Source organism: Neopsephotus bourkii, unplaced genomic scaffold (assembly GCF_033783945.1).
Source record: "Neopsephotus bourkii isolate Nb327-2 ecotype Australia unplaced genomic scaffold, CSIRO-AGI_Nbou_v1 NB_1707, whole genome shotgun sequence".
Lineage (NCBI taxonomy): Eukaryota > Metazoa > Chordata > Aves > Psittaciformes > Psittacidae > Neopsephotus > Neopsephotus bourkii.
The window spans coordinates 641,141-664,568 of NW_026902181.1; the positions used below are offsets into that span (position 1 = coordinate 641,141).

The following is a 23,428-nucleotide window of genomic DNA, read 5'->3' on the forward strand; positions in this document are numbered from 1 at the left end:
CACTTTTGGAAGTCTTGTTCACTCAGAACCATTCTAGGATTTGGCTGCCCTGAAAATTATATTGATTAATATGAATTTGCCCATGTATTACTATTGCAGCCCTCTGCAGTGGTGCAGAACAAAGTCAAGGGACTTTGAGAAGTTCAATGTCAACAGAACATTACTGGGAAAAAAAAAAGGTTCTTCCAGTAAACGCGACAAAAAATATTCCAAGCTTGTGCTACCTGCCACATTTTATGGAATGTTTTGAGAGTAGTATGAAATTAAGCGGAGAAAAAAATTAGCAGGCATACATACATTTACAAAGCAAGAAATGATTAAACCAATTATACACTTCAGTCTTCCTTTCAAATACCAACATTTGCATTAACATAAAGATTGGTGTCCCTTTAAAGTTATGGTACATATATTATTATAGAGGGATTTAAAACTTTTGTCCAGGGAAATCTAACCTTTGTTTTCTCATCTACGACTCTGAGTCCATCCGCCGAAACCCACAGGACTGCTTTAACAGCTTTCTTCCCAGACTTTCAAAAAAAAAAGGAAAAAAACAAAACAAAACAGTTTTAGCCCAACAGCATCAGATCTCCACCCGCTTCCCCTTTGAAGAACCGTAACATTAAGTGTAGATGAAGTCCACGGTCAGTAGGGTACCCAGAGCCAAATAGTCAATCCAAGTTGCAAAACATTCAGAGAACCAAGCCATAGCCAGTAATTTCAGAAACAGCACATTGTGGGGATGGGGAAAGGGCACAGCACAGGTGGAGGCAAAAACAAGGTGTACATCCACTGACAGTAAAGAATTCAAGTCTGACCAAGTGGGTGAAGAATTCCACTAAAGAGTCAGAAGACACTAATTCATAAGGAGTTACACCACAGGTAGCTTCTTCAGCACAAGTTTAAACATACGAAAATTCTTACCTGGTATTTCCACCAGCCCTACTCTCTACCCCAACAGCTGCATGGCAGAATCATGGCATCACCTTAAACCAGTGTTGAAAGCACCCAGAAATCATCAGTTATTATGTTATAAGCTTAATGCCAAGATAAATCATCCAAACATGTTCCGCTATTTGTTAAGAGCTAAATGTCACATCTTGGAAGAGAAGCACAAAAGTATTATTTCTTAGCCATTTGGTGTGTACTGGAAAAAGCAATGGTGCGTGGCCGGCTGATGCAGTGAGGAGCAGTCTGGCCTTTATCCAAGATCTGACTGTGGGAACTTTCAGCTGCTACAAGCTGAGGCTAAGTAAAAGTGGGAAACACAGGAAGGCTTCAGGAGCCATTTAAACTACAGATTCTTCCAAGACTGTTTACTTTTTACAGGAAAGTTACAGAAAAAAGTATAAACACTTAACACAATATTCTCCTGAAACTAATTCGTTGAATAGAAAATAGGTACAAGATGTCCATGTAATTTTACTGGTTGTTACAGAGGACTACTACTAGAAAAATTGTTCTTTAAAGTGTTAGTTTAATTCACAAGCCCCATACTTTAAGCCTGCTAATAAAATAGTCTCCTCATAATGTTTTTTCAATCACTGGGTTTACATAGTTTATGGCTACTAATGGCACCCACCACAGACCACTGCAGGGAGTGGAGAGAGCAACAATAATAAAAAAGATGAGGGGGTATCTGCTAGTGGCTTCATGCAAGAACTGCAATTATTTTGTTTTTATTTTTTTAATAGTTCATTGCTGATGTATAATTTACATTCATATGGTAAGCAATGCAACATTGATTTTAACCCTGTAAGAATGTAATATCTTGGAGCAAAAAGTCTCCTGTTATGTCACATTCGTTTCATTCTCAGAGAAAGCACTGAGTGTGAAGAAAATGGGCCTGGCAGAACTTTTGTTTAGTTTTGGGGAGGAACTATGTATCTGTCCCAGTTTCAAAGCAGCAATGACACCCTGAGCATTTTCAAAAAGCTTGGTGAGAACAGATAATGGCACTGACTTGTATGAAAGAGTGATTAAAAGAGAAAAGAGAGCAAATAAGCACAGCATGAAAGCAAGCATGAAAGCAAGTGCTTGCAGAAGCAAGTTTCTAAATGTCCACCCAGCCTGCTGGATAACCCAGAGAAGGTTTAAAGTAAAACTGACATGTTCTGGAATGCCCATAACTTTCACAAAGGAAGATGTACCTAAATTTGCCATCATATGTGTGAAAAAATATTGCAGCCTTTAAAGTCACTTCTAAATTTTGGTGTTAAAGGCAGTAAATATCAATATCCACAGAATATAATGTGTATTCATAATGCTCAGCTAGCTTCCATAGCCTAGAGGTCCTTATTAATCCCCAAAACAAATGATTTGTAAAAGTCTGTCTCCTCAAACTGTTTTAAAAAGGAGTACCAGTTTCTTAGAAGATATTGTCTTAAAGTCTTTATTCAAGAAAATACAATCAAGACAAGACAATGCCTGCAGGTAACTGGCTTAGATTACCACCATTAGGAAGACAGATACATGTCCTTCCCCAGCAAGCAATAAAAACTTGTTTCTGTGGAAATACAAAACTGTTCAAGTTTGTATTCAAGTCAAGTTTAATTGAGCTGGGTACTTCATAAAGCAGTACTGATCTTTAGCAGAGCTACTCCTCACCTGCTGTTTTATTAAATGAGGATATAGAAATAGCTAAGACATGAAATTTCATGTTTCTCAAAATAAAATTAAAAGGCTGAAGGGTTAAGTCCTCCTCTCCCACTGAAAATGCAGGCTTCCTCAAACAAGACAATGAAACATGGGTTTGCTTCACCAAGAGAAAAATTAAACACGCTTTGCTCCCCCAGTTCCTTCTTCTAGATTGATGGTGGGTACAGCACTTAGAAGGGGTAAGTCCTTACAGTCTTTACCCCAAACCCATATCTTCTACTGTTGGGCAACATGATTTTCCTATCTACTCAATACTCATCTGTGCCTACATACTTCTCTAAATCAGTTCATACTGGATATGCAAATCAAAGTACTGCTCCATTATGGGTGGGAAATTACCAAGTTAATCGTGATTACAAAATAGATATGAGCACTTGTACTCCTGGAACATACCGGACAAAGATCAGACTGGATGCAAGATACTGCATGGGAAGTGAAACCCTATCACAAGCGTTCACAGCCTATCACAGCAGGATAACGCAGGATCACAGCCTATCTAATAAGCACTGCAAGGTAGGTGACTCCAAAAAACAGTATTCAAAGCAAATAGCCAATATCCACTGGAACAGTGGGTCTTAAATGTTGCTACCAAGGGACTTGTCTAGACATCCATATCAGTAACTTGTCTTCATATTCAAGAGCTTTTGGATGACAGCACTGCTGGAGTAGAGCCATGTGTGGTACTGACTCCTGGTAGCCTGATTTGTCACTGCTGAGTCAGCCCCAATAGATATCTTGCTGCTCAGCACTTAGGAGGTCAGTAATCTGTGCCATTATGAAATTCGTTATCTGGACCAATTTCAGAGTCCTCAGAGGTTTCCAGGAAGGCAGGGGAGGCATCAGTCCTGACAGACTGAAAATAAAGCAGGACCACTGCAGGATGGGCACAAGGGAAACCTCTCTGACAAGCCGGCAATGCCCTAGAGATGGGCAACCACAAGAAAAAAAAGACAAGATAAGTAGCACCTGTAAGGTGGAAAATGAAGTTTTAAGGATACCAGAGCAAAATTAAAGTTTCCCCAAAATGCATTTTGTAAATACTTCTAAATTGTTTCTAATCTTTTTGCCTAGTTTATGCTATCCTTGGACTTCAAAACAGCTGTAAGATGTATCTAGTCTGAGGCATATATAAAGAAAATTCTTCATTTCAGCTTGTATAAAATACTGTGTGACAAGAAATGCATACATTCAGTGGAAACAAAACACAAAAGATCATTGAATCTGTACTACTATTCATTACAACAGAAAAGCTTTAGCCTTAAAATATGAAGAGCTGCCTAAAAAGGCAATTGATTTGATTATGCTGCATATGCTATGCAAAATAAACTGCAGAAGCCTAACCTGAAGCGATTAACAGACTTCTCATTTTTATTTAAAGTATAAAAGAAAGTATTTCCAATACTAAATACTTGGACATTTCTAAACAGAAATCTGTCAGATTTACCTTTTAGGGGGAGAAAAATACAGACAGAGAAAGCAGCAAATCTGTCTAGACAGACTCTTTGAAAGCTGCTAGCGGGTTTGAAGCAGCTCTGCAGTTTGGAACATTAAATTAATTCCAATACAAAGCATCTGCAGGGAAATTATAGATGAGAGAGCCAAAAGATATTAGAGTTATCAGTATTTATAAATTATTAATAATAGAACAGCTGTTGCTTTTTTTGCTGTTTTCCCCAGACTTGGGTTACCATTGTAGGGCAAAGCTGCAATAAAGGCACTGCCATACTGATGCTGTGGGGATATCTAAATATTATGGATATAATTGGTTTCAGTGCTAATTAATGAAACTTCACAGGCTGAAGCAGTAGATCGCTCTTTGGTGAAATACTATAACAAAAGACAAAGCGAACCTACAAGACTGTGGTAAAGTACCAGACTTCATAAAAGAGCAACTAAGATGTAATAAGGAAGTTGGAATGTTTAATAAATAAAAATCTGGTTTTGATTTTTTTAATTAGTGCTCTGCAACTATCTGTCCTTTTACATCTTTGCTTTCTTATGTACCCTAACATAAGTCAATACCAACATGCAGAAAGAGAACCAACATATACGATCAGGCTGAGGTACTGCTTTAAACAAAGTAGTATTTAGCATTTTTGTTTGTGAAGTGAATGGCATGTTTTGACTCCGGTCTCTACAAACTCCTGCTCTGGAATTTCATTTGCACATATGAATGATCTAGTTAATCTGGCAGATGTCCCACCTATGGTATTTTGGCCCTAAAAGAAAATAAATTAAGAATTAAGAGCCTCTTACTTTATCATCATGACACTTCAGATGCATGCTTTCACAGATCATAGAAAAAAACCCTGAACTGAGGAAACAGATGACCCTGTATGACATGCATCACTATCTGAGTGAAAGATGAAAAAAAAGCCCCAAAACTTATTTACTCTCTAAGCAGAGCCAAAACAAATCTGTGACCAGAGAATAATATGCTCCAAAAGACCTTCCTATGGACAGAAGTTACAAACCTGTTAGTTTCTATTTAAGAGAAGATTCATTTTATAAAAAGGTACTTCAGAAGCCATCTCTTAGACTAACTCTGTATGAAAAATAAACAAAAATATTTTACAGGAATTTTAAATGCTGAGGTAGGGCACAGATGAGAGTTAAGAGAGAGAGAGCCCTTTAAGAGGTTTACACGTACTGCCTACCGTATCTAAGACACTGTCCTCAATGACAGAACAGTGAATTTCTTGGTTATTAAGTTGAGTTGCAATTAGAAAAACATAGCAGGTAAACGCCTGGTCTCATCTTCATATACCTTTGAATTAGGATTGTGCTCAAAAAAGAAAGGTTTAAGAGATAGCATGTGTAGGCACATTGCTTTCTCCCAACACTAACATTTGAAGGTCAACTCGTGGTGCCAGGCAATCATGAAGCACGCACAGGGCACAGACCCCAACTGCTCTGTACGTATTTGCCCAGGTGATGTAGGCTGGCACAAGTTTAAGGGTTTAAAAGGTAAAATCACATTTTTTTTAAAGAAGACCAAATAACTTCAGAACACTGGATTTCCAATACAGCTCATATGGATTTAAGTTTCTGTTTCAGGTTGCTTTTTTAACCATATTCTTTGCATGATCAACGTATTTCCAAGTCGGTTTTAGCAGCAAATATTCTGAAATGGATTAAGGGACTCTCAACACCCTGATTTTATGAAAGTGCTATACCAGGGATGTAACTCCTTATAGTGCAAGCACAAATGAGGCATTAAACTTACTTTTCCAAAGAAGCCTTTGAAGAACTTCCTTTCCTGGAGGAACAGGGGGGACAAGTCGAGCGCTATTACTGTAGGTAGCTAAAATGTCCCAGGGTTTCAAACCAACAAGCACACACAAGAATAGGGTTTGGAGGGAAAGGAAGGGGTTTTTAGAGTTATCCATGAGAAGGTGCGACAGGCAAAAGTGAAAATAATCCCATGAAAATGCAGATCAAAGGGCACGCACACAATTCTAATCAACTACTGCCCTGAAATTGGTGGAAAGAAGAGAACCTCAGCCCCAATTTCATGCAAAGTTGTTACTTTATTTTCACTCTTCCTTGTTTAGTCCCTTTTAGTTAGGTTATAAACCAAACTTGGCAGCAGATATGGTGGTAAAACAACAAAAATACTGTATGGGCTCTTGTGAAATGCAGACTTCTAACTCCAGAATTACAGTCAGGTTTGCCCTATATTGATCACTTTTCCCCCCAAGCAAATGCTTTGTAAACTGGAGGAGCATGTACAGCTGGTATAAAGAAGGGTTAAACACTGCTTCATTTTATTCCTTTTATTTGTTGCTCTGGTTTACATGTTACTCCTGCACTTCACATCTTATGCAGTCTTCTCTGTACAGTGAGGAATTTCATCTTACCTTGCAGTACAACTAAAACAGAAGTGAGATCCTTTTCTCTTTCACTCTCTCTAAACCTTGGAAGGCTTTATACGATATTTATACAAATACTAGATATTCATTCTACAACTCAATTGATAGGCTGAACAGATCCTTTAAAGTCAGCTTGGACAGGGACAGACAGCTAAGCGGGTGCAAAGATACTAAGAGTTGAACTACAACTCCCCAAATTTCTTCAGCCTGGAAGCAATTATACTGATTGCCCAATTCACATTACAAAAAAAGGCAGCACACAATCTTAAGCATATTTGCACGCAGTTCAGTTTACTGGCTTGATTTTGTTACCAGACAACGAGAACTGCAAGATCTGAACCAATCTCTTGAGAGAACACTTCAGCAGGCCCTGGTGCTCTGTGAGCACAGCCACATGCTGCACTGTGTTGGAGGAAGCTGACAGGAAGCATATTGCTGTTCCTGCTATCTTTCCAAATTGTTTCACTTGTAAGAAAGCTATGGCATAGTACTAATAGCGAGGAGGTGGAGAATTGCAGATGAGACTGTCTTTGTGACAGCCCCTGACCCCAAATTAACATTGCGCAATTCCAACCTGTTGATTGCTGGTAACGATACTACACTAAAAATATTGTTACAAGTATCCTGAGGCAGTGTCTCAAGAACTGATTGCTAAACAAGGTTATATTTAAAACAAAGCTATGGTTCTGACGCAAGCCACCAAAAGCCAGGAAACACAAAGTTAAGAAGGGAGTGTCAATCTCGACTTCGCATTTCCTGATTTCTGTTGCTGTGTACCTCTCTGCCTGATGTCCACCCATGGAACTTCTTACCAACCATCTGTAATATATTTATGGCAACTCAGATACTTTATAAAGAACATTTCTTCAGTTAGCTTAAAGCTTAGTTTTTAGAGGCAGGAATGATTATGTATTTGAACAGGATATTCTGAAAACTAGGAGGAAAAACTAATGGATTAATCACAGTTTTGTGTACATAATGAGCAGGGGTTGGATGCTGCTGCCAAGTTGAGCAATGAGTATTGCATTAGACTAAATAACAGCCTTTAAAGACAGCAAAAGCTAAGAGATTCACCAGAAGCTACCTCATTTTTAGGTGAGGGTTAATTTTGCTTTCAGCAAAATGCTTGTTAAACAAGATTTTTTTTTTTAATAAACTAGACAAGGTTAATGGAAAAGGCATCATGCAAAATGGGTTTTAAACAACACTAAGTTAATGTAGTTTAGAGATAACTAATGCATGTTTTAAAATATTAAACTGTCTCTTTACCTGCTAAAACAAGAACATATATTAAAACAAATGCATCATTTAAAACAAAAAGTGGCAAGTTAGAAACCAATACTACAAGCTAAAGCTGATTTAAAATCAAAACATGACATGAGAGAGTATAATCTGCCTTTATAAAACGTTCCCATACCTGAGTCAAATACACATACAGGGCCCTCACAAAGTTGTTTTCCAGTTTGTGCTAAATATTTTAAATTCGGTGAAATAGTTCTGAAGAAATCAGAGCTTAGCATAAAAATACAAGGATCCTACCAGATATGAAACATTCACAGTCAGCAATACATCTCTACTAAGGAAAAATGCAAGCTCCATTGGTAATATAAACCCATGCTAATAATAGACTGATGGCTGAATACATGGGTTTCTGATCTATGAGACTGCAGTGGCATTTCATTGGACAGAAGACACGGACATAACTCAGGTTTGTCTTCATTCATTCTAAACAATATTGCAAACTGCACAGTATAGTATTGTTGGTGTGCTATAAAACAACAATATAATACAGATGAGGGATTCTCTGGCTAAAAGCGGCTTATTTTACTCAGCTGTCAATTAAACAATGCCTGAATAAAATGCTCACCATCATATGGTTTCAAGTTATGTGAGATGCAATGCTCAAAACCAATTACCACACATTAAATGAGCAGGTGACAAAGAAAACCTGAAAAGTTATTTCCCCAAATAAAAAGACAAAGATTTGTTTGCATCTTTTCTTTCAAAAAGCAAAGAAGAAATTAGACTATTCCTAAAGCCAAGATTACCCCTGTTCTATGTTCTTCTTGACAAATCCCGTAAAATGTTTTAAAAATTCTTTAGTCAACCCTAAAAAAGAACAGACTTAAGTTCTCCAAATGAATTGCCAGCTGCTGGAGAGGAAGAATTAAGAGGAAAAAAAAGTACCTATTAAATTAAGACAGAACTTCATTTTCAGAAGCTACAAGATACACGTACTTGAACAATTCTTATTTTTATTGACTAGATTTATAAAACCTGCATGCTTCCTGCAGAGAAAACAATAAAGATTAAACTACAATAAGATTAAACTACATTTTGATGTAGTTTAACCACATGAAAAGTGAAGTACAATTTTCCTAAGCTAGTATTCCATTTTGAGCTCTGCAGCTCAAAACTGTAATTCTTTCAAGACCAAGGAAGCCCATCAAATAACCAGATACTCTGAATGCAAGAGACTACCAAAAGAACTAGTTGGTTTCTTATCAAATTCCTTGCATGTTGAAACATCAGCTAGTCATTTGGCTTTTGCTAAGTAAGAGCATATTGTACAGAAAAGACCTTTCAGTAATGCTGGAGTCCTAAACGAATGCCCCCGGTTTAAAACCTACATGCTGGGGGTGGTAGGCAGAGGTTGAGTTGCAGTGAGCAGCTGCAAATGAACCTTGGATCTGACAGAGTTTAGCAACTAGCTTGCACAAAGTAGTTTCAGTAACCTGCATCTTCCTCTTGGGGATGAGAATTTCACCTCTGCTTCTGAACTTCCAACACTGACAAAGAAGGCAATGCACACAGCAAGAGATGCACACTTGTGTCCTATTAATATATAGACATCAAAACCTTCAAACGTCAGAAGAAATCAAAATTAGCTGAGGAAAAACACTGAATTTATGACAATGGGTAAACCGATGTAATCCACAATTTGGAATAATGACATGGCATAGAATAGGGAAATGAAATTATTTACTTCCAGAAAAAGCACTGTAGAAGTCAGATATCCAAGTCTGACATTTGTATCAATAATTCAGGTTATCAAGAATCACAATCCTGGAATTATCCAGGTTCCAGAAGAAACTGGGTGCTTTGCTTTTAATGTCCTATTATTTATGTGCTTAGCTACACTTAACGGTCCTGTAGGCTTAAAGTTTATTAAACAAACAAAAAAAAAAAAAACCCAGAAAAACCAACAAACTAGAAAACAACTACTTCACAGCACAGCTCCCCAGGGAAGAGAATGAGAGAACCCGCATAAAGTAGATACTGCAGTGTTATTGTGTGCCAATAGAAAGTGTTCTGATAGAACAAAAACCAGAATGGGACAAAAACGGATGCAATTCATTATGTGGTCAGTACTTGCACTTTTAGCTACATAAACTAAATCCATAGAATAAAGAAACTCATTTATATTTTGTGTGGCCCTTTTTAATAAAAATCAATTGCCAACCACTGCTGGACTGAATAGGAACAGATGGGATGCGGCTTTAATAGGCTGCTATACGTTAGCTGAGAGAGAAACGAGTGAAAAGACTTGATTTTAATCAGAGCACTAAACCAATTCAGAAACTTTACAGCACAACAGAAGGCAAAAAAGATGACCTATAATCCTTTGTTGTGTGCTAGGAAGAAAGGAGGAACAGGTTTAATTGGAAGCCATTCGAGCTCTCACATTTGGTGAGGAAAAAGTCATGTCCAGTGGCAGATATCTTAAAGCTAGCAAAGGTGCAGTAGAAGTGTTTGACGTACTTTTACTTTTGAGTAATCTTGCTGAGCTGCAAGGATACAAGAGTTTCTTCCACTAAAGACATCCTACAGAACGTAGACACATCAGAAGTGATGCAAAGGATTGCAGATCTCTATCTCAACTCAAACTTCAAATTTTAATGTCCTCTCTTGTGCTCTCATCTATGCTGTTCTAGCCTTACTTCCTTGATATACTAATCACTGCCTTTCTGGAGTTTGCTATTTCTGCAGGATTTGGTGATACTAGTACTGCAGGAAAGAGATGACAAGACCTCTTCAAATGAGCCACAGAAATACAAAGAGCTTTGAACGAGTGCCATGTACAGGAGCAAACGTTCACAGAAGCCAAACTAAGAGCAGCCCACTTCATGACATTATCAGAATTAGGCAGCCTTCAGGCCACTTTGAGCAGATGCAAGCCAGATTATTGCATGCATGACTACAATGTTGCAGTGCATTAGAAAAAAGCAGCCTAAATCAAGTAATATTTTGTATAATGATGGTGAATTAAGTCACTATTAAAGTGGCAGGCAACAGAGGGAGAGAGAGGGAGAGGAAAAGAGAGAGAGGGAGAAAGAACTGTTAAAAAACGATTGAAGTCCCACGTGGGTACCCACTCAGTCTGAAAGGTCACAGAGGATTTCTACACATTTGTTTTGCAAATAGTTTCTGCAAGTAGAAAGAACAGTTGTAACTCTCTCCCTCTCATCATCAGATTAGCACGTCCCCCTAACTGCAGCAGTGCTCTCAAACCGACCAACTGTTGTAACGTGGGTCAAAAGTTCAGTCTTCAGCTGGGGCACTGCTGCCAAATGGACTTTTTCAATAACACTCACAACCCCAAACCCAACTTTTTCATGAAACAAATATACATACAGATTTCAGTCTCTTCACAGCATCTTCACAGATATGCATTCCTCTGGATTCATCCACTTCGACATGTCCCAAGTACTGCAGGAAAGAGAGGAGGAGGAGAAAAGCTTAATAGTAGCTCTTTAAACTCCCTGGGTTTAAAAATCCAATCTCTGAATTTGTCTCAGTACAGCTGAGATGACAGATATTAACAGTACTTAGCTAGCCTTCTTTTGAGACTTGTGTTTGCTTGTTTGTATTTATGAAGCACCAGAATCAATAGAAAAGAATAATACATCTAGAAATTTTGAGGGAAAGACACACTTTCCTTACTTGGGGAAAAAAATAAATTGACATGTAGAACTGCATGTTCCTGCTTATTCACAGCATGAGTTTTACTCACTTTTTTTTTACTAGCAGAGCATGAAAACCTCAAGTTAATATACAGATGAATGTGAATAAATTATTTTAAATAATAGTATATTTAGTATAAAAAAAAATGAATTATACTACATAGCAGGACAACCAAATATATTTGAATGTTCACATCCAAACAGAATAAATTCCAGTGTTGCAAACAAAGCATCCTTCTCCTCCCCACTTCTTTTTAAAAATTGTAAACCAAAATTGTTTATCTTCATTACAACACTAGGCTCTTAACGTGGTCACTGAAACATTCATCATTCTGATAAAAAGTTTTTTAAAACATCACTTTTCTGTATATTCTTCTATATAGCAAGCATTAGTTCAAATAAACTAGCAAAACAACAGTGAACAGAATCTGCACATTTCAAAGCTTTTAAATTAGTAGCCCTGAATACTATTAGCCTACAGAGAAAGCAATCACTGTAGTAGTGCTCAGGGTACCAGAGATAGTTTCATTTTACATTCTGCAGGGAAAAAAAGCCCTCTAAGTTGTCCAATCTCTCCCTACCTTTTCCAACCATAGTTCTTTTTGATAGGGGAAGGAAACGCTCTCTAAAACATCTATATTCTTATTCAAAGTACTTAACTCTTGAAGACAACCATAACAACTACTAAACTTTCTGAATCTTTGCAAAAAAGCAGTCTCACCCCAATTTATATGGCATTAAAAGCTGAATTGCAAACAATTCTTACATAATCTAGACTAGCTACAGTGAAGAAGTGGTTTTAAAACATCGTAACCAATACTGGTGTCACTTAATTCAGTGGTAAACCTAGGTTAAGTAATCTACTGAGAAGTTCCACTCCATTACAGAATATTTTCTTGTAAGCTATCCTTGAAATCTCCCAGTATTTGTTTCATTCAATAGGATGTCATACTTAACTAGATGGACAATAAAGGTTTCATGATCTAAGACCATATTGAAACTCTATCTGAAGAACAAATGATTCAACTAAAAGGACAAACTAGGACTGTTTTAAAGATTTATTAAAAATTTCATAATATATTTTTTTTCATGCAATGAAAGAAGCTCCAAAAAAAGGAGACTACATATCACCCTACATATCATTAAACTGCTGAAAGATTTAAAAGATCTTAAGTGAGAGAGGGCTTTAACATTAAATCTCCCTTTGTGGCATTTTTAAAACAAAGTAAATCTGGATGGAATAATTCTGCATGAATTTCATTTAAAACACTCCTCACAGCTGGAGAACAGCTTGAAAAATAAATGGCATAGAAACTAGAAGGTAAATAAAAGAGATCTGACACTTTAGAGCTTTTCCAAAATGAGCTCTGTGAGGCTGAAACCTTATAATTGAATGCTGGAGCTGCCAAAACAGCAACTGTACTCTCTCAGCTAAGCTTGCTGAACATTTGCCAAGGTCTTCATTTCTCCAGAACATACACTAACTAGAAAATTTTAATCCTAAAAATATACAAATAGTAACAACTAAACATGTATTTACTATGCATCTAAAGTACATATTTATATCAACAGCTACAGCAGATGGATCTTTGGTTCTGCAGTGACACCTCTGGAAATACCAGAGATGCAGAAATTCTGTGGTTGTGCATATTTGTCATGGGAAATTTGGGGGTTTAGTAACTTAGGAAAGTTTGTCAACTTCTTTTTATAAAGGGAAGGTTATAGACAGGAACAAAGCTGAGTTTTATGAAGGACAGACATATATATGGAATAAGCCATTTAGTTTGCATGACCATTAAGTAACATACAAGTATAAGGAAACTTTCAGATTTCCAGAGCTATCTGCACATCTCATTTACCCCAGTGCATGCAAAATGTTTCCAAGTGAAGATCCAAACCATTCAGTCCCTGTACTTGGCAACCTGCCTCTTGCTTGGAAAAGGGAGAAGCAGAGCAGGGTAAATATTGCCGCATGTCACACTCCAAAACAGACAACCATTTTCCCCTGTGTTGCCAAACCTCTATTCAAGTCCCATGCTCCAACTTTCAGCAATCAGTCATGCCACTGCTGCTGGAGACAGCAAGTTCAGCTGCAGTTTTCAATAGTGCTTCCACTCCAGTGAATGGGGACATTATTTCACATATCAAGTGCATCTACGCACCCCAAAGGGGTACAATCCACAGACCTCATTGAGCATCAATCAATTCTGAATTATAAAAGAAATTACACTGCCACACAACACTTCTTTATGATATAAAGGACAAAAGGTGCTTTGTTTGTAGTTTCACTTTACACTTCAAGCCCTTCATAAAAAAAACTTGTTCTTCCCATTGCACTATTTTTGCAATAGCCAGAAGCTCTTTGCTATCAGGATCAGTGGCCTTGTGCATTTTACAGGCAGCGTCAAAAATCTTTTTTTTTTCTAGGGTGTTAATTCCTTATAGGTAGCAATGTATTTTTAAGTTTCTTTCTTGCAAAAATAACTTCCAACTGTATAATCAGAATACTGTAAGCCTCTTGTTTTAGCTGTGTTCCTTGCTTTAGCCGAGCAGCAGGTCCCATTTCGAGACTTAAGGCTTATTTCTAAACATGTTCCCACCCACCCCCCCACTCCCCCAATCAGGCTGACAGTAGGTATACATGGCTCCTTGTATTTAACCAGTGCCACAACAGTTATCTCATTTTTAATGGGTAGTAATCAAAGACATAAATATTTCTTCAAGAAACCTGGCAAACAGCTCTGATACAGACTGAGACCTTTTCTAGTACCATTACATTTTAATCACAAGTGTTAGGCTGTAATTATATCACAACCTAACCTTAAATTTGAAATATTAGATCAACTTACTAGTGCATCAGCATTTATAGAATCATAGAATAGTTAGGGTTGGAAAGGACCTTAAGACCGTCAAGTTCCAACCCCCCTGCCATGGGCAGGGACACCTCGCTCTAAACCATATTACCCAAGGCCTCGTCCAACCTGGCCTTGAACACTGCCAGGGATGAAGCATTCACAACCTCCCTGAGCAACCTATTCCAGTGCCTCACCGTTATTTTAAGAATAACGTTTCAAAATTTAATAGAGAAAGAAAATACAGCTGCTAGTTAGATTCAGACATGGTCTACTCCTTAGAGCCTTCAGGCTCTAAGTTAAACACCAGAAATCATGACTTAACAAAAGTAAACCATCACCAAACTCTGTTGTCCCACCATAGGAAAGAGACTGCATGGAAACCACTTTAAAAAGCAGATAAATGAATCACAACACTTCTATATAAGACCTGTCAGGATCTCTGAAAGTAACTTCCCTTTCTAACCAAAGGAGAAGAAATACACTGTGAAATGCCTGGGCAGCAATTTGGCCTATATAAGTAATATCTCATGCACATCCATTCAAGGCCAGGCTGGATGGGGCTTTGAGCAACCACGGTAGTGGAGGTAAGGACACCTTCCACTTAATGATCTTTAAGGTCCCTTCCAACCCAAACCATTCTGTGATGATTCTATAGCACATTACCACAAACACACTCAAGGACTGGGACACATAATTACTGAGTGCACAAAATCTATGTGAACTGCTTAAGCTGTACAATGGTGGCTGATGAGTTTGCAGAACAGTAAGGAAGAGGGCACCCCAGAAAAGAGCAGTCCTTGTTGCGAGGATCACTGCAGCTAGCATTCCTGGAGAAAGCGAGTACTTTTCCATCATGAAAGTGCACATAGTAGGAATGCAATATTAATATTGAATGCATTCCTACTTAATTTCCATAGCAACCAATGAATGACAGTCATGACATCAGCAATTCTCAGCCTTAAGATGTTCTATAAGAGATTTAAGTGTTATACTAGAAATTAACCATCAATGCTTTTTACATAAAGCTAAAATCCTTGTGGGCAGAGTTCCACATACAAAGTAACATAAAATAAGACCTCTAATCCAAATAAAATACTTAAGGGGTTCTCCAACAGCCCCTAAACATAAACATTTTTAAACAGAAGTATTGCTTATATTAACATTTCCAGGAAAAAAATAAAAAGAGGTGATGGTAGAGAAAGTAATCAAAAACTCTACTGCTCTTCTCCTCTGGGCTTTATGTTCTCATTCACAGATGGTGGTGTTCAGTATCATTTTCAAGTCAACAAGAAAGTGCTCAGCACAGGAACAAGTTAAACTGCCACATAGCAAAATGCCCTTAGAACTTGAGAAGTGCTTGGGAAAATTTAGTCTTTTCCAACATTTTAAACTTTTCCCAACTTCATCTAAAAATGAACAACTTATATTATCACATCAAGTGGTTCTGGTGAAGCTGTCCTAACTGCCTTCCCCCAAATATATGCCACCGAAATTGCTCCTAAGAGAACATTAAGTGGTGATGTATCAGGTCAGAAACAAAACAGACGTACTATCCACGTCTTAGTACAAGAAATACTGCCCTAACATTTGTTCTTCGTTTTCTTTCACAAATACTCAGCTAACTCAGTTTTCAAAATTTCAAAGTTCAACAATAATAGCTGGCAAGGAGAAAGATCCTTCACCAGAATTCCTTCCACCTGGTCAACTCGGTGGAGCCAGTTTTGTTTGTTCAAGCCTGGTAATATGCTATTACAGTCTCTCTTCCAAACACACACTGCTACACAAATCACTGAAGTTTCCTCTCTATCAGCAAATGTTCACATACGCCATTTTGTTTGCAGAAATAGATTAAATTCTTCAGATTACATCTGAAACTAGACAGATGCAGAAAAAGAGCTCACTAAGTCTTGGCCGAGGTGTCCCGTTCTAGGGAACTAGCTGCCATAGACAGAAGCACACCACCTTTTCCCTGGTATTCCTCCTAAAGCCAAGCTACATTCTTCTTTCCTCCTCTATGTAAGTACTATTAGTATTCTTTGTAACAGTAATCTGTAACAGTAAGACCAACTACTTGGCATCTGCATATATACATTTACTTCCGAAATATTCCTCAAGAATTAAAGCCTGAGCTCCATTTTCAGTGAAATGCTGTCTTGAAACTAGACATAAGCTTAAGTCCAGAAAGCTTGGATATGTCTTAAAGCTGAGCTACTTTTACACTGACTTCTGAAAGATTTACATTCCAATGTTCAATTACTTTATTCTTTTTCTCTCTCACACCCATGCTCCTGCTTTGTAATTTATCAGTTTGAAACAGACGTTTGCTTAGACAGAGCTGTAGAAGCACAGACAAACTCTATAATTAAGCATCAACAAACAAATTAAGCTTAATTTTGTTACAGGTTAATTATGATGCTACCCATGTCCTTAGGGTCCAACTTCCTCCACTTCCCTAAGTCACCAGAAAATGTCTCATCAATCTGTTAAATTCCCCAAACCAGGAGCTGTTAAAAGCCTATGACTGCTAAATGTCCCTGAATAGTGTAGGTCAAAAGAATCTGACTCTAGAAACTAAGCAGTATCGATACCAGTAGTTCTCCATGTTTGTTCACATCACACCCAGCTAAAAGTCACACTCTGCTCTTCACTCACTGGTTCTTGTATTATATGTATCAATGTGAACAAGCATTTCCAGTTAGGACTTTTGAGTATGAAATAGAAAAGCTCAATCCCAGATACACAAATCAAGGCCAGGTTGGACAAGGCCTTGGGTGATACGATTTAGTGCGAGATGTTCCTGCCCATGGCAGGGGGGTTGGAACTTGATGATCTTAAGGTCCTTTTGAACCCTAACTATTCTATGATTCTATATCCTCCATCTTCCCACAAATCCCTAAAACATGGCAGGGAGGCACTTGCCTCAAGGCAGGGTCTCCTTTCCCATCTACATCAGAGAAGTCAGCCTTGAAGTATTGTGACATAGCTGTAACTGGAGATCAATAGGGTAGACCTACTCTGTAGCTTAAATGCCTCACTGTTAGAAACGGAGGTTTGTCTACCCTAAATTTCCCTTGATGAGGCTTAAACCCACCATTTCATTTCTTCTGGCCCCTTTACACGTATATGCTGTTAGACTTAGGTTTTCATCATTCACTCCAATGTGCCATTCCTACTTTTCCAGGAATTCAGCATTAGTAAATAAATTGAAAATTTTCTTTTTTTTTTTAAAAGTATTAGAAGAAAATCAGTGTTGATAACACAAAGTTTTAAAACACACTGCACAGGCACACATTGCATTCTTCTTCATGTTCTGCAAAAAATACCATTTCTGTTTATGACACTGGAAATCCCTAATGTAAAAAAAACACAAATCAACCCAAATTAAAAAGTATAACCCAATGAGAACTTTCTTATTTCCAACACCCAAATTACATTCCAAATAAATATTTCTGCAAGGACATCAAAATAATTTTTATGGCTTTAAACATTAATAGTCATATCTTTAAAACAACTTGAGGTTTACTATACAATTTAAGAAATTTGACATTGGCCAAAGATAGGAGCTTTGAAAACTGAGTAAGCTTCATTTAAAACTTATTGTTTGCAAGGCTACCGAAACAAAGGATTGGACCCAAGTGTGAAAAGTTTAAAGATTAGGAATCACACTACATCACTTTTAATTGTGCACAGGAATATATTGGTGGCAAGTCTCACACCTCCTGTTATAATCATCATTCTTTTATTATTAGCTGACTTCAAGCTTTTTTAGTGTGGTGTAAAATACTGCAGGGTTTTAAAAATACCTTTGCTTGCTGCTGGTTAGCATTCAACAAGAGTGGTTACTGTGCATTGCTAACATCAATTCCTGCCTTAAGAGGTAGGGATTTGTAGTGTTTAAGGTGTAAGGCTGTGCAACATTTCAGAAATCAGCAGCTTTGTCACATTAACTTCTTAAAAATACTTAACATAGTTTCCAAAGACTATTCAAGCATCTCAAGCTTTCAGAGTCAAAAATATCACATGGCTGACTTAAAGGCATTTCAGCATCAACATGCTGGCAAATTCTTTCTCAGCTACTATTATTTCAAGTTAGAAGTGCATTTAACACTAAATAAAAGCCACAGTTACCTGTGATGTGTACCAGTCTTTCTTATCTGGAGGAATAAAATGATATTCAAGCTGTATTTATAAACTGGTTAAAAATAAGAACTTCTTTTTAATATGAGAGTTATAAATTTGACATTAAGCAATAAAGTTCATTGTTAATTCTGAAACTAAAGAGGACAACTGGCCAGCTATGAGTGCGGCAGGGCACACAGCAAAGTGACAGGAATAGCCAATTTCCTGCTGATAGTGGTTTCACCAGTGCCATGAATAGCCTAATGACATAACACACTGATGGGTCACAGGGACCCCAGAGATGAGACCTGACATTTGCAAGGCCCAGTGACGATACTCTACAGGGCTCAGCACAAGTTGTTCTCTTTCCTTCTGTCTCTGCTTTAATACAGGGCAATAGTGTCCTCCAAACATCCCCACCAAAGCAAGGACTGGGCAGGAAATGGTTAAAGAGTATTTACTCTGAAAAGTCAATTCTTTTAGGTGTGAATGTACAACTGTATCCATGCAATTTTTACTGGCCAACACTAACACAGAAATCAAAATTCAGAGGATAGGCTAGCTGACATGATAGCAGGCACTTAGCAGCAAATCATTGACTTCAGATTCAAAAACATAAATGTGGTTTGTTACTTCTCCACACGGACTTCTCTCACTGGTATCTTAGTCTTCCAATTGGAATAAATGGAATAAAAATTGCAAGTAAGCTTTCAGGCTACGGGCAACAGTAGCCTTAGATCATTAGTGTCAAAAGAGACCGACCATCAAAACCATGGAAGTGACAGAGAAAAACTAATTAAATTGATTCAAGATCTATACAACTGTGGCATCTTCTAGAACTACAGGCAGCAATCAGCTGTTAATATTCTGTTTATCACAACTGGTTGGTTACAACTTGCAAACGTTTGGTTTGTTTAGTTAAGTAGTGGGAAATGACCTAATTTTTCTGATACAAATTTCACAGGCCAGTTACTCTAAAGTGCATTTGTATGAATAAAATCTACTTACCCAGGGGGACATTTGAAAAAGCATTTCAGACAAAAGAAGCCCTAGTGTCAAATATTTTAGTCATTAAAACACAGAACAGCCGCACGTTCTCAGTGAGGTAGCGTCTGGAGCAAGAAAACAAGTTTGAAAATGTGTATGTCGATGAAATCCATTTTTTGCAATTGTGATGTATAAAGACTATGTAGAAATAAATTACAGCACTGATAAGTACTGTAGTATCTGTTAGTATAACCTCCTGAATAGTTTTAAACACAATGTCTCCATCTAAGTCCCTTGTACATTACTTTTTTTTTGCAGTTTTCCTCTCAGAGGGAAGACTCACTACTGAAACACAGCAGTTTAGTTTGTTAAGAAAGTGGAAGAGAATTCACACCTGAAAATACACTTCTGCACAGATTTTCCAGCAGCTGTAACAGTGTCACATTTAACAATAGGGCAACTCTGAGTGCATTTATAAAAGCTGCGATGCCTCCATGCCATAAAAGTTAAGAAAGCAATACCACTTTGTTCCCAATGGAACAGCAAAAGCCTTCAAGTGACACTTGTCTAAACACAAGTTTAACATCCTTTTCATACCTTTGCTGACAGACAGGCACTTGGCTCTCTGCTAATGCAGTAGAGTGCAAAAAAAGAACATTCAGTCACATGCTCCAGCATCCTGGTTCTTCTTTCAATGTAACTTTAGTGGATTTAAAGCAGTTTATGCAGAAGAGCACTGTAGGCAAGCCAGAGCCATTTCAAGGCCTTATTTCAAATGTGTCAGATTAACATCTTAAGTGTGGTTAGATTTCCAGCACAGTGTATCTGTAAATACATCCTACACACACTATGATGACTGAGAAAATAGGATCAGTAGTCGGTTATATACAGCACAGCCACTCCAACTAGTGGAAAATACACAAGACCTAAACAAAGCAACAACAAAAAAAGAGTACTATTGCCCAAAAGTAACAATATGCAGCCAGGACTATTGTCACCTCCAAATTTATGAGCACAGCACTGGAGAGAAACAAATGTGCATCAAATCCACTTCCCTAAATTTTAAAGCAACAATGTAATAGGAATTTTGCCAATACTTTCTGCAGAGCATCTTCTCTACAGGAATAAAGGCAATTCATAGAGGCATCAGATTTGCTCAAAACCCAACAGGACACTTACAGACTTTAATTAACAATAAGGATCAGCTGTGGATGCAGCACAGGAAGAGCTTCAAGAACCATGCCAATGTAGAAAACCTTTCAGAAACATTAAATCTGTTTGTAGTACAGCATCCTCAAAGCACAATGAAAGAGCAGCTACTGCAGTCGCTATCCAACACTACCAGAATGAAGCCTGAAGGCAGAATGAAATCCTATTTGCAGCACAACTTTCAAAGTGCTTCCACATGTCCTTCAATATCTAAAAAGAATAAATCTGTGCTAGCACTCTACAAACACTCCAACTCTGGGAAAAATATAAATGCCCAAGGCAAGAAGTTAAAAACCAAACTAACTTAACACTACTTTAAGAGTGAAACTCCCTTCTCCCATCAAACTTTCACGATAATTCTGTTTTACAAGAGAAACTGAGAACAAACATTCCTTACTCTGCATCTGCACTAGCCTGCTCTTGCAAAAAAAAAAAAAGAAAAGAAAAAAAGATTAGTCTTAACTTAAACAAAACAGCAAGCATTAGAAGAAACAAAGCTCTCAACATGGCTGCTGCTATATTAATTTAATATATTTTACTTTCATAGAGAAAACATTAAAGACAGCTGTAGAGACATTTGTTAACAAATCTCAGGTCTTCACCAGCTATACAGGTAAAATATTCCTCATCCCTGCAAAAGTCAGACTTCAGTCTTGACACTCAGCTATGTTCTGGCCTCCAAAAAACTACAGCTAATGATTTTTAGACGGTGGGCAAAGCAGACTTGCAAAAGCATAAGGGCAGCCCAACCCTCCCAGAAACACATTAAACTGTGGTTAAGCAGCTATACTACATGGAACGGACCACTGTAATTTCCATTTACGTACTTTAAGAAAATGAGGATATTTTCACCATGTATCAGATTTGAGTGCATTCTTATTAACCACTTTCCCCCAGATATCTCAGATCATTCTGCTCCATTGAGGAGCACCAGGAATAAAAGTCCTCCCATCAGATATTTAAGGACAGAGGAGACAGCATACTTTTCCTGGTATGTATAAACTTCCAAACACCCAAGAACAGTGTGACAGGATACTCTCCTTCAATAGCACAAAGTTCTATTCTTTTCGCAAGCAAAATATAGTACCACCCACTAAACCAATGACTCTACATCTGGTTTATCTGGTTCACTCACAATGGCATACTTCCTGTCTGTATCTATTAAACACCAGTTAACACCCACTTTGCATCCCAAGCCTAGTAAAAATTTCCACTACTGCTCTTAATGTCAAATTGTTCTGATTTTAAGTTCTCACCCAACTGCAAGTTCTTTAAACAGTAATAGTCTACCACTCTGACCAACTCAAAAAACGTATGTCAAGATGTGTTTACTTCAGATTATTTTTTCCAAATTAAATTAATTCAGCAAATTCCAATATAAAGCCAGCAAATAAGGGTAAGTCCCATTATGATGACAGGATGCAAAGATTCATCTGTTTCTATGCCTCCTCAGCACGGAATAGCCCAAAACCTTTTTTGACTTTGGGTACATGTGCCCAGAATGAACACTTCATTTAAATACAGTAAGTATGTAAGTTTAAGTCCTGACAGAGTTAAAGAAAAGTCTTTGAATAGAAAGAAGTGGTTCACACCCTTTGTGTTCAGTAAAGGACTGAAAAACTTTGACTGAAACTGAATGTCTCAAAACTGAGCATTTTATTCTTCAATCTGTCTAATGACCAACTTATTAAAAAAACCAAACAAACTAAACAAAAAAACCACCAAAAAACAACAAACCACCAGCCCTTAAGCTAACAACTTAGTTTGCTCCTAGACAGTATTAAACCTTAATCTAAGTTTGAGCTTCCACAGAGCAGTACTCACTTTCAAGGCTCTGGCAAAACACCATTTCTGTTTAGTACTGGATTACAGTTCCTTCCTTCTAGCAGAAAACTAATGCAAGACAAATAAGCAAGTAACCATAACAAATGAGAAATGTTAGATACACTTTAGTATATGTAAAGCACACATAAGCAGTTACGGCAGGGTGAAGTTGAGCATGAACCTAGTGTGAAAGTTATCTCACATATGTTGTACATCTGCACATACCCACAGCTTTACAAAGCTATGTAACAGTCAGTTTCAAGAGCTCCACCTACCAACATCACCTGTTTAATTATCAGACAAAATTACTTTAAGTATAATACAGATAAAAACTATTAAAAGGTCCTTAGGTGGCAGGCTAAGGACTGATTTCCTTGTGCACAGATATTTAATCCACTAGCTTTCCATTAGTGTCATATGTTTACAGTCTATTGTAGAGTTAATATTAGTGTGCCTTAAGGAAGAAAGCTTCTGATTATAAGGGGACTATAAGCAACAAAACACCTTAAATTTAGTATTTATTTTTTATTGTATTTCTTAAGTATTATTGTTAAATATTGTTCTAAAATATTAAATAAAGAGGAAGGAGAAAAAAAAAAGAAAAAAAAAAGAAAACACCTATTTATAATACTCTGATAATCCAGAATGAGTTTTCAGAATTCAAGTCATTTCAGTTTCACATACATTAATAGTCACACGCCCACAATCATAGCACAGAAAACAGTCTCAAAATTTAACAAGTGCTTATAACCTCAAGCATTGGAAGGAAACCCAGCTGTGACTTGGGTAAAAAAGTTTTCTGTTATCAAAAAGGAGGATTCCTTTCCAAGCACAACCCACCACTTTACCTTACAAGTCGAACTGTAACCATAACTCCACTTCTGAGAACCAAATACCTCTCCATGCAATCCAGGAGGTCTATCATTTCTCCTCTTCCATGAAA

The 23,428-nt window shown here is 37.4% G+C and overlaps 1 protein-coding gene across 15 annotated transcripts in view; it reads right to left on the reverse strand.

Moving 5' to 3' along the window:
- NUMB (NUMB endocytic adaptor protein) overlaps positions 1 to 23,428 on the reverse strand; it is a 96,367-nt gene that overhangs the window by 12,466 nt on the left and 60,473 nt on the right. For 8 of the 15 annotated variants that reach the window (XM_061376364.1, XM_061376377.1, XM_061376363.1 and 5 more), the window contains exons 3-5: positions 11,163 to 11,237; positions 5,882 to 5,959; positions 453 to 527 (exon numbers count right to left, since the gene is read on the reverse strand). In XM_061376364.1, coding sequence (XP_061232348.1) covers positions 453 to 527; positions 5,882 to 5,959; positions 11,163 to 11,237 — 228 coding nt within the window. The remainder of the gene's footprint in view (positions 1 to 452; positions 528 to 5,881; positions 5,960 to 11,162; positions 11,238 to 23,428) is intronic. The other 7 variants (XM_061376368.1, XM_061376369.1, XM_061376374.1 and 4 more) reach the window with 2 other exon arrangements.